Source organism: Salvia splendens, unplaced genomic scaffold (genome assembly GCF_004379255.2).
Source record: "Salvia splendens isolate huo1 unplaced genomic scaffold, SspV2 ctg368, whole genome shotgun sequence".
Taxonomy (NCBI): domain Eukaryota; kingdom Viridiplantae; phylum Streptophyta; class Magnoliopsida; order Lamiales; family Lamiaceae; genus Salvia; species Salvia splendens.
This window is the reverse complement of record NW_024599013.1, coordinates 335,001-352,500: the sequence shown is the minus strand read 5'-3', so window position 1 is coordinate 352,500 and position 17,500 is coordinate 335,001. Positions and strand designations below refer to the sequence as shown.

At 46.3% G+C, this 17,500-nt stretch overlaps 3 protein-coding genes, 1 non-coding gene and 1 pseudogene across 4 annotated transcripts in view; 3 read left to right on the top strand and 2 right to left on the bottom strand.

Annotated features, from left to right (window-relative positions):
* The window catches only part of LOC121789909 (NADH-ubiquinone oxidoreductase chain 5), a 5,103-nt gene extending 3,979 nt beyond the window's left edge, over positions 1-1,124 (bottom strand). The window contains exon 1 of the mRNA XM_042188252.1: positions 1-1,124. This exon is cut by the window's left edge and continues 1,186 nt beyond it. The gene's annotated coding sequence lies outside the window, so the exon portion shown is untranslated.
* Positions 1,125-1,158: 34 nt separating this feature from the next.
* On the bottom strand, positions 1,159-1,245 carry TRNAS-GGA. Its single transcript has one exon. It is a non-coding gene; the product is annotated as a tRNA-Ser (tRNA).
* A 1,314-nt stretch (positions 1,246-2,559) lies between these two features.
* Positions 2,560-6,560, top strand: LOC121789912 (NADH-ubiquinone oxidoreductase chain 4-like). The gene has a single exon (XM_042188255.1). The coding sequence runs from the start codon at positions 4,709-4,711 to the stop codon at positions 5,225-5,227; it is 519 nt and encodes a 172-aa protein (XP_042044189.1). The 5' UTR covers positions 2,560-4,708; the 3' UTR covers positions 5,228-6,560.
* On the top strand, positions 5,994-7,695 carry LOC121789930 (annotated as a pseudogene).
* Positions 7,696-14,274: 6,579 nt separating this feature from the next.
* LOC121789910 (cytochrome c biogenesis CcmF C-terminal-like mitochondrial protein) lies at positions 14,275-16,074 on the top strand. The gene has a single exon (XM_042188253.1). The coding sequence runs from the start codon at positions 14,275-14,277 to the stop codon at positions 15,151-15,153; it is 879 nt and encodes a 292-aa protein (XP_042044187.1). The 3' UTR covers positions 15,154-16,074.
* Positions 16,075-17,500: the final 1,426 nt, after the last annotated feature.

The window sequence follows — 17,500 nt, the reverse complement described above, 5'->3', positions numbered from 1 at the left end:
GAGATCATTGATAGTATATCCCAACTTCAGCAGCATTTTCAAAGGGATGATGTTTATCGCAGACCCGCAGTCTAACATGATTCTGGGTACAGGTATGTCTTCAAGACTTCCAGCCATCCACAAACAAGGGCCGGTTGTGCAACTTAGTCCCCAGCAACAAGTCTTCATCTGATAATTATATATAAATAACAGCATTGAGCCGTCGATGTGTCGATTTTTTAGACCTAAATCAAGCTTGTCCGAAAGATTACTTCCCTTTGCCAAACACATATCTATCTATGTATCACTCAGAAACTAAAAGCTGTCAAGTCTTGAAGCCAGGAAAACATATACCTAATTCTTAGAAGAAGAAGTCTTATAAGCCTGGTGTCGTGTAACCTCTCTACGAATAGAAAGGGTAGTGGGAAGGTAAGGGGATTTGCTTTTGCAAAGATCTCTTTCAGGCCTATAAACTACCTGTCCTCGACCAAGCCATTCAATCAATGCTTTCGGGTTTAAGAATCCTAAAAACTCTTCCAAGATCCCCTTGCCTTTTCGCATCGAGTCTGATAGTACTAATCGGGCAAGTCTGCTTTGCTCTCCTTTCTTACCCCTTCGTAGACGGACCAAGAGCGGGCAATTATTCAACATCTGATATCCCGGTGGAGTAATTCGCCGATGAATAGCAGGTCTCATCTGACTGTTCCTATCCCCGGGATAGGCGGATAATTGCTACTCTTGTGCAAAAAAGTCTGGAATGCCAAGTGCGGTTACCTGCATTCCTATCAATGAAAGATGAGCCTCTATAACTAAACAAAAGAGAATGGAATCTAAGTCAACGCCTCGATTGAAGATTCCCTGGAATCGGATTGCTCGAGCCGCGGTGAGAAAGATAGTTCGATAGATACCACAGCGCCTTTACGAGGATGGGTGCCTCTCGACAAAAAGAGACTTTTTCCAAAAGCCACCGATCTATAATATAAAGATCTCAAGTATTCGTCTAGAATTTCAAAAAAATTGCGTTTTCATTATGGTCTTACAGAACGACAATTACTTAAATACGTTCGTATCGCCGGAAAAGCCAAAGGGTCAACAGGTCAGGTTTTACTACAATTACTTGAATTTGGATAACATCTTCGATTGGGTATGGCTTCGACTATAGTTAATTAGGTGAAGTTACGGAAAGAGAGGGATTCGAACCCTCGGTAAACAAAAGCCTACATAGCAATTCCAATGCTACGCCTTAAACCACTCGGCCATCTCTCCTACATAATGATTATTACCCAAAAACCGAGTGAATAGCGAGTCATTCATATTATAATATTATTGGATAGGTACGACCCTAAAAAAATAGAAAATCTTTCTCCTTCGGACCCTTGCTAAGACTAAGAGTGAAATGGTGGGATCCTTGTTTGTTTAATATCCTCCTTCCTTCATTAGTACTGGGACGCATATATCAAAAACTCAGTGTGCACTTTGAATGAGATAGATTTCTTTTTCAAATTCTAAAAAATTAGTAATTGAGGAGCCAGAAAAGGAAATCGTTTAATCTGTAAAATAAAAGGCTTCTACTTCTACTCATACTCAGGGTAATTTCATTTTGTATCGTACGAGAAATGAATTCCATTTGTGTATGTGCTCCCGAGAAAGATATGGTACTCTATTCCATTACATGGATCGAAACCCAGACCCAGTCTCTCTTGGAATCCTGAATATGCCAATAATTGTACTAATCTACATATGTCTCTCTCCCATCAATCGGTACTAGTTGAAGTAATGAAAATTCTCCCCTTGATGAGAAATGCGAAACGAAAAAAAGGATCCCCCGTTGGGAATGAAGCTCCCTGTCCCCCTTTTCACAGAAAATGGAGAGATGAATTGATGTATTTATTGAATCCGTCGGGACTGACGGGGCTCGAACCCGCAGCTTCCGCCTTGACAGGGCGGTGCTCTGACCGATTGAACTACAATCCCAGGAAAATTAGGTGTACAGCCTAAACATTCTTCTTTTTTTTTCTCTTCATTCATTCGAACCATTTAGTTTCGCCGTGTTGTAACAGAGACACGAATGATAGACTATATTATTATATATTATAAAAATGAATATATATTTCTAAATGTAGTAGCCTCAAGCCTCATAGTGAGCTAATTCATGAATTGAATCATGACTATATAAGCTATTCTGATATGTTGAGATTCCATATAGATGAAATCGTGGAAGCGGACCTTTGATTTCCTTGGACCATGCAAGAATTCGTCGTCCGATTGAATCTGCTTGTTCCTGGATGCTCTATAGAAATCTATCGCTATTCCTTTCCTCGACCGATAAAGCTTCATTCCGAATCACAAGAGCAATCTCTTTTTTGAATGTTCGTTTTCGTTATGGTAATGCAATGCAAGAGGTCGGAAATCAGGTTGTTTCTGATGATGAAAAGAACTTTTATCTTATGTGAAATTTATGAAAACCCGAAATGTCGGTAATCTTAGAAGACAGCTGTCGGTATCTGATGGTCAGATACCTACGGTCGGTATATCTTTGAAAGCTCAGACGGAGAGAATAAACGGACTCCTCGAGGGCTGCTTAAGCCACTTTAGTGGAAACCAGAAGGACTGGAGCTGTTGGATGTTGCTCAGTGCTGCTATAACTTAACAACCAAAAAGCTCTGCGTCGAACTTCAGCCCCTTCGAGTTGGCCACGGGGACCTCTGACGCCCCACACCATTGCGACAGGCGGGGGCTTGCCCATCAGCCTACTTTGACAAGAGGTGGCAGGAGCGCAACGACCTAGCCCAAACCTACTTAAACAACCTAAAGGCTTGGCCCGGTCTGAAAGTAGACCTTGTAGAAAAGCGGATAGGAGAGGTAGCCTATAGACTCAAGCGACCAGCTCGGTGAAAACTCACCCCTATTCCATGTGAGTCAGTTGACTTCGATTAGACCAGACCCACCCAGAGAGGAACGTGCCCACGAGGGCACCACCAGAGGAAAATAACGTAAAGTAGAAAGGAACAAGGTCTTACGGCACGATCACTATATCTTTTCTTTTTCTTTCCTCTATGGAAAGAGGGGATGATACGTGGCGTGGTATACCTGATCGTTTAGTCAACGAGACGTACGTAAGTCGACATAGCTCCATGTATATCTTCTTTGGAGCTAGAACCAATCAATAGAACGAAATGAAATAAAATAATGGGGGCGACGAACATGGCTCAAGAGTGTCTATACAAAGCCCTTCTCTTCTTCACTCAAAGAGGCAATGCACCCTTTCTTTGATCTTTGAATGGTACTTGATTCATAAAGAATGAATCTTTTGAAGTTATACGGACTTTCTAAAAAAAATGCTACGCTCCGCGTGTCACGAGATATGGAGCGTTCTAATCGAAGAGTCATACCTCTTTATTACAGTAAGGCCAATGCACCAGCCAGCCAGTGTGGTGGCGAACACGCTGTGCTGTAAGCTAAGCTGTTCACCTTGTAGACGTAGAAGATATAGAAAGTGTGCCGTGCGTGATTCATAAGATTCTATAGTATATTATTTCACTTAGCCCGCCTCTCCCATGACTTTCCGGACCAACCAACCCGGATCTGCCCTCGCAAGTCTTCTCTGCATTTTGGGAGCAGAGCATGCAGCAAAATCGAGCAATGGATCTTAGAAGAATTCCACTTTAAAGCACGACTCTTTCTATTTCTGCGCTGGCATTTGAATTGTCTCCCTTCCTCTTTCAATCGAAAGACTCGATGCAGATAGCTCTTGGTGGCCCCCGCTTCTGCCTCTATCAGGCGGCGACAGAACCCACCTCCACAGCCACAGTATGGAGGAGCTGCTCCTTAATCCGCACTACAACCAATCCAAATTTTCTCCAGATCGATATATGATGCTAAACCGAGACCGAGATAGAGAGAGGGCTTCCCCTTTGTTGTCTCTTCGAGACAAATCATATGAATGGTGCTAATTCCCATGTTCTTTCTAGTCTCGTTTGGTTTCGAGAGCATCCCTCTCCCCGTCCCTTACTCGTTCTTTTGGAAAGCCGTCATCCTGGATTTTCTTTTCGTATGCCGGGGAAAGTACCTCACCTTTATACAATACATGAATTTGGATTCCAATTTCCTCCTCGGGTCTCTATAAAACAGAATGAAAAGCCCGGGTGGAAGCACAACACAAAAGGAGAGAGGAAAAGTAGAAAGGGGGGAAGAAGTCTAGTGCTAGTTCTTACTGACACTTCTTTATCTAACTTTCATTTTTGAGTGCTTTCTTTGTTCTCTTATTTATTTGGATTGAATGAAAGAAAGAAAAAACTTCCCTTTCTTTCTCTTCTTTTTATCCCTTCGACGAATTTCGGCTATGACCAATGCCCCACTAGCTGAATAGGCGTAAGAAAGCTACCTGAAAAAAGGCAAGGTGCACCTTGGATTGAACTCGACGAATTGCATTTTGCCAGAGAGATTTTTTTAGTTAGAAAGATTCTCTATTGGAAATTCAAAATAAAAAGAAAGGGTCTACCTTAGAGCCTTAGAGGAAGGGGGCCCCCATACTTTTTCATTCAGGGGAGGGGGGAGACTAGCCTCATTACTTCCCACTGGGCGAGAGGTGCACCTAACCCACCTACCCACTCATCAATCACGGTGTTCAGCTGACTTGCACTGATAGACCCCTATTGTATTGTATTGGAATTAGGCGCCCATCTTTTTACTGTTGTAAATTAATCTCTTCAATCTTCGATTCTACTCTATGTTAGAACAATGGTATTTTGATCTAAGTGGTCTTATTCTTTCTCCCGTGCTAGGAAGCATTACTCCTCTTTTCATTCCAAATTCAAGAATACGACCGATACGATTGATTGGTCTGTGCGCCTCTCTTATTACTTTTTTGTATTCCCCTGTTCTTCGGATACAATTCGATCCTTCTACGGCCAAATCTCAATTTGTGGAAAGCCTTCGATGGCTTCCTTATGAAAACATCCATTTTGATTTGGGTATAGATGGTATCTCTTTATTCTGCGTGATATTGACCACATTTCTGATCCCTATTTGCATTTTAGTGGGTTGGTCTGGTATGAGAAGTTATGGGAAAGAGTATATTACAGCATCTCTAATTCGTGAATTTCTAATGATCGCCGTGTTCTGCATGCTGGATCCTCTACTATTCTATGTTCTTCCCGAAAGTGTGCCAATCCCTATGTTGTGCGGAGCTGAGCATCATCTATTCGCTGGGATAAAGCCTTTCCTCTGCAGGGGCCTTGTGCAGTAAACCCCCTACGGGCGGTCGTCCGTCGTCGTAAAGTAGTCCCCGCGAAGCTTTCGGGAAGAGGGGTAGTCTTGTGTGTAAGCATAGCATTTCTGGTCGAACCCGCCCAACCCAACTAAGAAGAACCGAACCTGACAGACACATCTTTTTCCTTTTTGGAGGGTACTCCGAGTAGTGGGTACCTCGTAGGACCTCGACCCGCCTACTCGGGTCTTGTATGGATATGCAGGAAGGGGTGCTCCTAGGTGTGTGTTGTGTGTAGGGGTTGTGTTTGTTCGCGAGAATGGATTCCTCGTCAAGTCAGTTTGGGGGGTGTGGACACACTTGCGCGAATTCGGGTAACGGCTACAAGGGATAAATCGAAAGGAAACTGTACCCGACCAGGGATGGACGTAAACTCGTAAGCTACCGAGGGTAGGGATAATCGTCCAGGTCTTATTGTGAAAGAAAAAAGCCGCCCCGCCACAGCAGGCGGGTTGCTTCCTCTGTCGTCGCCGGCGAGCTCTTGGTGAGGAGACCTTAGGATAAGTTGCTAAAACAAAGGGGGGAGGGGAGGATCGACCCGTTCAGTAGAATTCCGAAGAAAGACTGTTGGCAGCAGGTGGAGACATTTTTTTGGCCCCTTCAAAAGGAAATGCGGGCAGGGTAGAGCTCGGCAGAGGGTTCGAGAATAGGGTCCTGTCCTTAAGATTCAGATAAGAAAAGAGTTCCAAACCTTTATGTTATGCATGCACCTCCGTACAAGTGCTGCGTACTAGTTCCGTCCAGAATGATTGGGAAAGATCAAACCAATTTGAACCGCTCACATCACAGTAGTCGTAGCGTAAAGGCCGTAAGTCGAGGGGCAGCCATAAGGCTATTCCTTTCACACCTCTCTCTCTATCTATAGATAGAGAGAGATCCGCTGCGTGAGCAACCCGACTGTGCCTTACATGTGCTCTACAGACCGCACTCCATCTTTCTTCCCAACGAGCCCTTTTTTCTTTTGATTTGGAAGACGGGCGTTGCGTTCGGTTCGAAAGGCATGGTTTTCAGTATGTCTCCAGATAGGGCCCCCTAGTCCGGCTAGCTAGTGAGCGGTTCTTTCGGGCGGGCATCTACTGCAACGCAAGCACCATTGTTCGCCACCACCCGAGAAGCAAAAGATTCGAGAGTCCAGGCTGAAAATACATGCATAGATAGTGGTCTAATGCCAAGGCCGACGACGGAAGCTCGGGACGGAGCCGTATGAGGCGGAAGTCTCACGTACGGTTCTCTGAGAAGGGAGTGGCTACCTACTGGAGCTTCGACCAACCACCACCGGTCAATTCCGCTTTGGGGCCACCCCTTACTCTACCATTATTATAGGGGTATGGGGTTCGAGACAAAGAAAGATCAAGGCAGCATATCAGTTTTTCCTTTATACTTTACTTGGATCTGTTTTTATGCTATTAGCTATTCTGTTGATTCTTTTCCAAACAGGAACCACCGATTTACAAATTTCATTAACCACAGAATTTAGTGAGCGGCGCCAAATCTTTCTATGGATTGCTTCTTTCGCCTCTTTCGCCGTCAAAGTGCCTATGGTACCAGTTCATATTTGGTTACCCGAAGCTCATGTAGAGGCACCTACGGCAGGATCCGTCATCTTGGCAGGAATTCCTTTAAAATTGGGAACCTACGGGTTTTTAAGATTTTCAATACCCATGTTTCCCGAAGCGACACTTTGTTCCACTCCTTTCATTTATACTCCAAGCGCGATTGCTATAATATATACTTCCTCGACCACTTTAAGACAGATCGATCTTAAGAAGATCATAGCTTACTCCTCAGTAGCTCATATGAATCTGGTGACTATTGGTATGTTTAGTCGGGCGGCGGCCGTTAGGTCACCTATTTTTTTTGAGTTATGGACACACAAGGCCAAAACATGTGTGCCGGGCGTGCGACCCATCAACCTACTAGCAATGGGGAAGAAAACATAGCATGTCGCAATAAAAGCTTGATTCGAGGCGTCAGCAATGCCGTCTGTTCCAAAAACAAAAGCCCCTTAGCGCCCCGGGACGGGAGTGGAGGGCGGCCCTACGTCAGAATCGAATATCGAATCTTTCTGTTGGCTTTCCCAATTCATCCGTGAATAAGAATTCAAGGGCGTGAAGCGAGTGCTTCTAGCTGCTTCGCCTGCTTTTATTATGGCGGCTATGTTTTCGCGGCGGAAATGAACGAAAAGCGATATGAACGTGCTATTTTCAAATCGATTGATAGATAGCCAACTCTGTTCTGATAGATCGAAAGAGATAGAGAGGGAATCTATCAAGAATAAGGTTTGGAACCCTATTTCTATCTATTGATGAGACAACTATCTTTTCATGATCCATCAGAAAAGAAAGAAATCGATATGTATCTGATGGAGTCTACATCGTACATAGAGCGCCCAAGCTCTTTTTAGGCCAGCTCAGTTCTCTTATCCATCGGTCCAATGCACTGGGCTCATCTCATGGAGGGAAAAGCAAAAATGTAGTTGTCTTGTTCGCCGCCTCGACGCATTCCCTTCTCTCCCCGGTATCGTCCCACACAGAAAGAAAGAGCGCAGAGCCCCGGCCCGACCTGTAGGTCCGCTAACGTAAAGCGAGGAGTTGAGCCTGAACTAGCGAACCGAAGTCACTTTCGGAACCATACTTCCTACAGCTAAGATGTGTCCAGTCCAGCGGGAACGCGCAGCTCAAACGAACGTGAGCTGCTATACCGAATCCCCCGCTGGCCAGCGGGGACTGAGTGGTAAGGCCATGATATGCAGGGGAAAAGATCACTCATTCTTCCATTGGGGACAGGTGCACGAACGACAACTCCAAACGTCACACATCCGCCGCCTACCTACCGTTTAGGTGGCACCAGCGAGATCCAGCTAAGGTAAGGTCGTGTCGCGGCTGCTCCACTCCGCTGCGGTCTGATGAACTGAACTTCGTTGCCTTCCCGCGCGCGAAGCGAATGGGCGCTGTGCCGTGGGTCAGTTTCGGGGCGGAGAGTGAAGAGAGACCAGAAGAATGATTCATTTGGATCGCCGAGCTTTTTCAGCCCAAAAACTAAGAATCAATGGAATTTTTGTCTATCCATGAACATCTATTCTATCTCTATATCTAGGGGATCTCTCTATACATATAAAATGGCATGATATGATCGCCTTTGTTTGATATGTTCATTCAGTACCAATACAAACGAAAACTACGCTAAAGTGGAAGGGCCACTATAGAAGCTAGAAGTAGCTAGCCTATAGTAATAGTAATAGTAGTAGTAGTAGTCGGCCGCGTCACGACAAGATCAAATTAGCCTTATGAATTGAATCTTAAGTAGGGGGCTTAGCCCGCCCGCCTACCAATCAAAGAGGCTGAGAGTAAGCGTAAGCTCACCCGTAAGCTCTTCGAGCTTCCCTTCATTCGCTTCGCGGGAGCCGCACAGCACATAGCTGGAAGTCAGAGGGCCCATACTACCTGCCTAACCTTTCGCTCCGAGGGACCGTAGATCGGAAAGCGCCTTCTAAAGCACCCCATTCACCCAAAAGAGAAGGGGCCTATTTATTTGCATGACCTCTGCAGATTTCACCCTATCTACACCCGGAGCCACTCCCCTAGCGGTCCTGCCACCACGCCGCAGAACGGGAGCTCGTGTGGAACCTTTTCTTTCTGGCGTAAGAGCGGTAGAACGTAACAAAATATTACGGCCGCCTAACCGGGCCGGAGGTACGGTAAACTCGGCCAAAATATGACACCCGAAGGGCCCGACGCGCACAATCCTATCCTATCCGAGTCCGAGTTTACCCCTTGCACTTCGGACAGCCATCTGTAGCATCATAAGGAGGACCTCCCTTTCGAGGTAGAAAAAGAGTACGGTACATAGGAGGTTGGTCTTTCTCAACGTGGTGTATAGCACGAAAAACCTTTCGATACAAGATAAGGCCGTTCAAATGAAAGAACAAAATTCTTCCTTTTTTTCTTCTTTCTCTTTCCCCCTCGGGATTCTGGAGGGAGGGGAAAGGCTTGGGCCTACCTATCCCGATAGGACCCCATAAAAGAACGGGAGCTGTTGAGAGGTTCCATATTATATTGCCGAGACGAAGGGCAGCACTTCTGTACGTGATCGTAGTATGTCACGTCGTCTCGGCCCCGCTGCATCGAAGAGTACCTATGCACTATGTTCCGATTCACTGATAAGGAAGATAGAGTTGGGGTGGGGGTCTACGATGTGATACTCAAGTATGACCCGGGGAGATACATGCTAACTATGGGTAGGAAGCAGGAACCTTTATGTTTTATGTAAAGTAAATAATTTAGGGGGGTTACAGATCTCTTATACTACCATCGATCGACAGAGCGGAACGACCAGAAAAAAGAAGTGAAGTTAGAAAGCCGTATGATAGGTGGAAACTATCTTGTACGGTTCGGGGGGTAATCGGCGTACTCCGATCAGTGGGGGGGAATCTTTGGCTCTATCGAACATACAGGGAATTGGAGGTAGCATTCTACCGATGTCAAGTCATGGACTGGTTTCTTCAGCCCTTTTTCTATGTGTTGGTGTTCTATATGACCGACATAAGACTCGACTTGTTAGATATTACGGAGGTTCAGTGAGCACCATGCCGAATCTCCCTACCATTTTCTTCTTTTCCACTTTGGCCAATATGAGTTCACCTGGTACTAGCAGTTTTATCGGGGAATTTCTCATCTTAGTAGGAGCTTTCCAAAGAAATAGCTTAGTAGCGACATTAGCAGCGCTTGGGATGATTTTAGGCGCGGCCTATTCCCTTTGGCTATATAATCGTGCGGTTTCTGGGAATTTAAAACCCGATTTCCTCCATAAATTCTCCGATCCAAATGGCAGAGAAGTTTCCATATTTATACCTTTTCTTGTTGGAGGGGCGACCGTACGTTAAACTACCAAAAAAACAAGGGTAAACCAATGTGATCATGACATTGTAGGTGCTTGCGATGGGACGGATGCGACTTCCCTCAGTTGGTTTGGGTGGCATAGCCCGTTGCATAAGTCCCCCCCTTTTTTTATCCATTTCTTTACTCTTTAGGGAGCCAAAGCTTGACTTTACTAAACTAATAAAAAAAGGCTCGCGCTAGGCGCTTACCTTTTTTGGCTGAGCCGTATCTTGCTGGGTGGGACCGATAGAAAGAAAGGACGGGTGGCGCATGGTACTTCTCGACCCTGTCTCCGAGGGACAGTTGAACGAGCGACTCATGAATGCTGCCGGGTTGGACGAGCCAATAACTCGAAGGGCGTTCGGTCTTTTTTTTTGAGCAAGAATCACAGCCTTACCTTATCTTCACCATGATACGGACTCCAAGTTATTATGGCAGAGCACGAGGAGATTTATCTTATCATATTGATGATAATGGGAATGGAAACCAGAAGCACGACTGGGGTCTTCGTGGTCCAAGATAATAAAACCATCAGTAAGAGTAACGTAAGCATGAGACTTTTTGGTAGTACCGGTGAACCAGATGGCCGCGGCGATGGAATCTGGGACGGAGGACTTGTAGTATCTCTCTAGATCTGGCAAAAGCGAAAGAACCCCTAACATAATTCGAATGGAGGCTGACGGCTGAGCCCACTCTGGCCTCGCAGGGCAGGCCCCTGTGGTTGCGAGCTGGAGCTGCCATAGCTTATGGCTGGAGGGCCCCAGCAGAGAGCAAAGTAAGGATAACGAGCGCTCCGCCCGCCAAGCGGGCGGCAGGGGCAGCGGGCAAGTGCTTGGTAGGCCAACAGCCCAGTGAACCGGGCGGGGCACACTAAGCAAGTACGAGAAATTGGCCCCGCTCCGCTTTCTTAAAAGCAAGGACCACTACGGGAGGTCAAACCAAGGACCTATGGAAGTCGGGGCTCGTCCCCGGTCAATATTGGATCAAACAAAACAATAGGGGGCCGTAGCACTGACCCTTTTTTGATTCAATACAATAAGGTAAAAGATCGTACAGTTCCCTACCGAGACAAACTCTCAACGGATCCTCGGCGCGCTGGGCATACCTCTTCCGCGCGTCTTTCTCGTGGCGGGAACAGAACAACAGGGAAAGACCCGGCCGACCCGCCCAGGGCTCGAGGGCGAGCTTTATTTAAGAGAGAATGGGAAGTGAGTCGAAAGGCTTCCGTTTCCGTTCTTGGTTTGGGGGCTTTCGGGCCCCTCTCGATCTTTTTCGTAGTTGAGAAGGGGGAAGGAGTCTAAATCAATGAACATTAATGAACCATCATTGATGGACGTTGCACATGACACGATCAATTCGACTCAAGGTCCGGCGCTAATAGAAGTTGCTTACTTTCCTAGTAGCGAAGGAAAGGGGCAGGGCTTCTTTCGTAGTAATAGTGGGCGGGTCTCATGAGATCTATGCCGGCCGTCGGAATCAAACGAAGGTCGAAGGACCATTCAATTCATGTTGGGGCATAGCGGCGACCTCGCCTGGCGCCATTCCCGGACCTAGCAGCAGACGGGCGGGCCGTGCCTGAATTCAGACCGGACCAGACTCTTCTTTGTTTGAGCTGCTCCCGCGCACGCAGACCGGAAGATCTCACTTGTCCTGGACTGGAACAAGTACGTAGAGATCTTCGTGGGACCGTGGAGGGGAGTCTCAATCGGTCTTTTCTAGGATTCCTTATCACGCCACACATGGAGATTTTTCCATTGATAGATAAGAGGCCCCCCTTGAACAAATTCTTATCTTAAAGGTTAGGTTACTACCTGCTTCTACGGAAGAGGTTTACTTTGTACCACCCGGAGGTCATATAGATCGGAATCCGGAGCGATAAGAACGAAAGCCCTACCCACAGCTACAACTACTGGCGCTTCAAAACAAAAGGCTTAGATTCGTTGGGCGCTACTGAAAGCCCTTTTTTAGGTCGTCTAATAAGGTAGGTGTAAGCCCCGAAAGCTTTCGGTACTTCGGTAGGGCGAGCAGCCCTTAAACCAAAAAAAAGTGGAACCCTTCCCCTATTTATTTTATGCATTTCATTCTCTATTTGGCCCACTTCAAACAAAATGAGAAAAAGGGGTCGGTCAATAGCATAGCTCTTTCTTTCCCCGGTCTCCGAAAGGAGGAGAGGCCTTCGCATTCCTAATCCGGTAGGGTCGGACGGCTTTGTTTGCCCCAGCTTGGCAAATCGCATCCCCGCACAACGACATTGTGCGCCCCTTACCGTTCTCGCTTAGTGTTTCAACGGCTGGGAAGGCAGTCGTAGAAGCAAAGCCTATCGCCACGCCGACCATCAAATACGAGATTGGGCTCCTTCTCAAAGATTTGATGGAATGGCCCAGCCCAAAACAAAAAAGGATAGTACGCGATGCGTTCCATTTGTACGAATCCACGCACGACCGGACGTAGAGCCACTAAGAGCTGGCAGACCAGGCCGGGCGCAGGTTCCAGATCCGAAAAGTCGAGTCTCGGATCAGCCTAGTGCACCAACCACGTGGTACGACGGGCACTCAAAGACCTGGCGAATGATGGCCCACTCCACCCAAGAGCGCTTATGTTATAGGGGAACTCATGGCTGGAAACAACCCTTATGGTTTGTTTTGATATCCGGCAGGAATAATAAAAAAAAAGTCCAGGTTGGTTGGTGAGCCTAGTGATAGGAGACTATCCAGCTTGGTTCGGAGAGCACTTGTTGGGTTAAAGATTTTTTTAAGCTAAATGTTACGGCCTAAATGCTGAACTATTGACCCTACTTGTTTGGATGGGTGTTCACCCCAAAGTGTTCCCGGACTGCATGCATACATCCGTAAGTAACTTAGTGCAACATGGCAAATTTCATTGAGAGGAATCAGCAAAGAAAAGAAAAAGAGGTCAACAACATCTTAATGTATTTTGAGAGATTGTCCTGGGGCTGAGGAGTGTGAATCTTTTTTAGCCAAGAGCTTGACCGGGTGAACCAGCATATAGTGCAAAGCGCCTTTTCGGAAAAGTCCAGTTCAAGACAAAGAAAGGGAAAAGCCCAATTCCTGTATCCAAAACGCATGACCCCGATCCGACCTCTTATTCAAAAGCCGGTGTGAAGAAGAGGAAGACAGGTCATTGGAAGAGAGCAGAGGTACGAGAGGAAAGGAAGACTCTTACCATCGATTCCATTCTTCTTTGTCACTGAGGTCCAAACAGGCCAGAAAGGAAAATCAGATGACGATGATGGTCTGCCTAACTTGAATTCAGCTATGGATTCCAATAAACGTGTTACCAGACCTTCCTTATCGGCGGAGATTGGGTCCGGCCAGTCCCTAGGTCTCCATGAATTGCCTCGTTTGGAACTGTCGAGGGCTTCCAAATACATCGTAAGCTAAACCGGTACTGACAAATAACCAACCCGCAATGAATAGGGAAGGTATAGTAATGCTATGAATGACCCAATATCGAATACTGGTAATAATATCCGCAAAAGAACGTTCTCCTGTGCTTCCAGACATGCTCAGCTCCACATATTCTTGTACAGTCAAAGGGGATCGATTCCGTAAAAGATGAGATCAGTAAAAGGCAATCACTGAAATGGGATCTTTGTAGGATCGTCAATATTGTACCAAGGGCATCTTTAGAGTATACCGAATCAGTATAGCTATGCTTCTTCTGACACAGCAACGCAATTTGAATCAGTATCGAAAGGAAATGCTAAAAAATGGATTTTTTCTTTTCCTTTACCTGTTGATGTAAAATGATGCTGTATTTAATATCAAATTCTTACAATGAAAGAGATTCTCATATTTCCACAATTCCATTTTAAGTGGATGCGAGATCTATAAATTTATTTTTCATGGTTGTAGAGGCAGTTTTTGTTCGAATCCCTCCTTTTATTTTAACGAATTTTTGAATTGTCCGGTAACAAATATGATTCGATGAAAGAAAGTGACTTCTTCAAACTTCTCCAATAGCTGGGAGAGAGATTTCTGATAAGGGATCAGGCCACTCCTGGTGTTCGAACTAGTCATTAATGGTCGGCTTAATTCGTATCCTTATCCTTTCGGTATGTGTTGTGAACACTTTCATTTTTAGCCTCTCATCTTCTCTAGAGAAGCAAAACTCTAAGGGATAGAACAGATGGTCCAACTACATAACTTTTTTTTTTTAATTACTTCCATGGTCGTGCCTCGTGGCACGGCAGCACCCGTACTATTGAAATGGTTCGTCAGTAGAGATGTTCCCACAGGTGCCCCTTTTTCCAATGGTACTATAATTCCTATTCCTATCCCTTCATTCCCTCTTTTGGTCTATCTACATTCAAGGAAATTCATACGCTCCACAGACAGAGCAAAAAGTAGAGTCTTGGTCAGAGCAAGCCGTCCTATTCTATTACCAGACATAATTGGGAGAAGCTCATCCGAAACTAGAGCTAGAAACGCCCTATTTCGTTTCGTTCCCGTTCTTCATTTCCTTCTTCTCGAATCCAAGGGGGACAACTCATATTTAGAATCTTTCTGCGGTGTGCTCGGTTTACTATTCTTTCGTACTTTCTTCTTTTTACCACGCGATAGGTCAGCGAAGCGTGAGCGGGCGCGGAGAAGGAAAGGCCAAACACTTCGGCCTAACGGGAATAAGCAAGGACGAAATGAGAAGATGAGGTGCCCCGGGCACCCCCAAAGAAGGGTCGAAGCTTTTCGGCCTGTAGCTTTCCCCGTCCCCCCTTCGTCGTGCGGTGCTTGTGTGGGGGATGCGCCACCAGAAATCGGGCTTGAAGCTCTCACCTTACCAACGAACCGACAGCTGATGGCTGTTGGTCACGACGACTACCAAAAAGCTCCAATGAAGATGAATATTTCACATGGAGGAGTGTGCATCTTTATGTTAGGTGTTCTTCTGTCGTGCGACCCGGCGGCTTATGTGCGACCTGTGGCCCATGCCTCCTATTTGTTCAGGGCGGGCGGCGTGAACTCTGATTCGATCCGGGTATTCAATCCCGCCGCTGAGATGCTCAGTTGACTCCTTAACCTTGATAGGAAGATGGCTTATTCAATAATTCGTGCATAAGGGTAAGGAACTTTGGATGAACTAATGCGAATGGGTGTAAGCTTCGCTGCTCGGAAACACCCAGTGCTGACCACACTGAGAGACACGAAAGCGCAGGTAACGCCAGTTGGCGAAGTGGCGTTAAGCATTCCTAGCGGTACGAAAAGAGAGGTCGTGATGATATCATCTACGTCCGTACCGCTCCTCGTGGAGTAGATCCCGCATCCAACCAAGTCTTTGACCAGGGAACGGGAGAATTCCCACTACCGCTGGCAGGCCAGCCGGGCCGTGAGCGCGGTGGGAACGGGCTTCCCAAAAAGCCGGCCCGGGCCGGGGTCAGCATAGTAGAATGAAGGGGACGGCCGTTGTGTTGGCAAAGCCAACTTCTTGGGTTTCGGGCGGAGAAAAGCGGACGTGGGGACTCGGGTCGGGGCGCAGCGCAACTAAGAGAGCCATTCCATTTAGGGCGAGACAAAATGGGCCGGCCCGGGCGGTCTGGTGTCCGAGCCGATTGGTCAGACGACGACTACTTCTTAGATTCTTATTATTAGCCTACCCCGGAATGGAATAGAAAGAACGCGAAACGCTAGCGCAACAGGGTCGGTTTTTTTGTGGGGGATAAGCTTGTGAAGAAGCAAGCTATCCCCGCCCCGACGGTAGCTGCTAGCTTTCCCCATCTCTCCTAAACTTCCCCCGGTCTTCGGCCCGAGCTGTATGAGGCAGAAACTCGTCCCACGTACGGTTCGGAGGCCGAGCCCCACCCCAGCAGTCAGGGTGCGACTTAGGTCAACTAACACAAAGAAGATAGAGTTCACTCAACGATTGCCTTTGGGTTCCGAACTCCATATGGGGAAGGAGCGTTGTTCTTTGCGAGGTCTCGATCATTTACATGGACCCACTTTTCATTCCATTTGTGGGAATTTGATGATCTATAAACCGTCCCTAACGAACGATCGGCTCATCTTTGAGCATGATGAATCACTTCGTGCCGACCTGTTGCCAATCCACTTTCCGACCTCATATGAGAATGGAAAACTTGAGCATTTTCTGCATCGGTGGATGAAGAATCGCGAACATAATAATTTCTGGTTGACCATGTTTCCAGAAAAAAGATACTTTCGAGAAAGGACGAGCACGACTGAAGTGGCTATACATACAAATCTATTTACGGATCTATATGCTTTGATTGGAACTGGAAGTTCCAGAACTGGCGGCTGGTATACCACCATAATGAAACTGCCTTTTCTTTTTTTTATTCGGATCGGATTTATGTTGGCTTCGTTGGGAGGCTGGCATAGTTTGTTACGTCAGCTCCAAAAGGAGTTGTTGCCTTGGAATTGATAAAGTTCCGTGGAGTTCATAATTGCATAAAAGAAGTCAAAGTAGTGGCTGCGGCTAAACTCCTCTTCATAGGAGAACAAGCCGACCCGACCCTGAACTACAGTATTTCCTAAAACCAATATGTCCGCACTTGGTTTCTTTCCTTTCTTGAACAACAGTAGCTTTCCTTGTCTTTTTAATCCGATAAAGTTTGTTTTGTTCCTGTAGCTAAAGGCTTCAAAGGCATAGCTGCTCAAGGCATGAGTTCCCGAGACTGCTGCTAAAGCATGACATGAATAACAAATAGACGGGAGGCGTGAGGAAATTGAACATTTTGCCAAAGGGCCATGGCCACAACTATTATATAAGGCAAGGCTTGGAAGCAAGCATTCCAGCGAAACGATCCTTTGATCGGCGATGCCCAAAACCCGCGGAAGAAGGAGAAAAGATTTGAACAATTCCATTTGTCGGCCCCGCCGCCTCGCTAACTACTCTTACTCTTATCGGCTCATAGTAGTAGTAGGCCCTTTTAGCTGCCAAGAATGGCTACTGACTATACCCACCAACCGCCTAAGAAATCCCCGAATGACGGAAGTTGAGCCAGAAAAAGGCGCTCTTGTTGTACTAGTCTTTAAAGGCCGGGGCCCGCACATCGGTCTACCGGATTCCTTTTCGTAATTGATTCGTAGCCAAAGCAATCACTACACTAAAAGAAAAGTTCACTCGAAAAGAAGAATCATATCTATACCTTTTCGTTGGTTGGTAAAAAGCTCTACCTCTATAATAGAATATATAGGGCAGCAGAGACAGGAGGAAAAAGCAGAAGGGGCTAGCCCATTGATCGAAATGAAAGACTTTTCTCACTTCACTCACTTTTTTTTATATCATTTATCATTCCTTAAGTCCCATAGGTTTGATCCTGTAGAATTTGACCATTGAACGAAGGGTACGAAATAAATCTGATTGATTTTTCGATCAAAAGTACTATGTGAAATCTTCG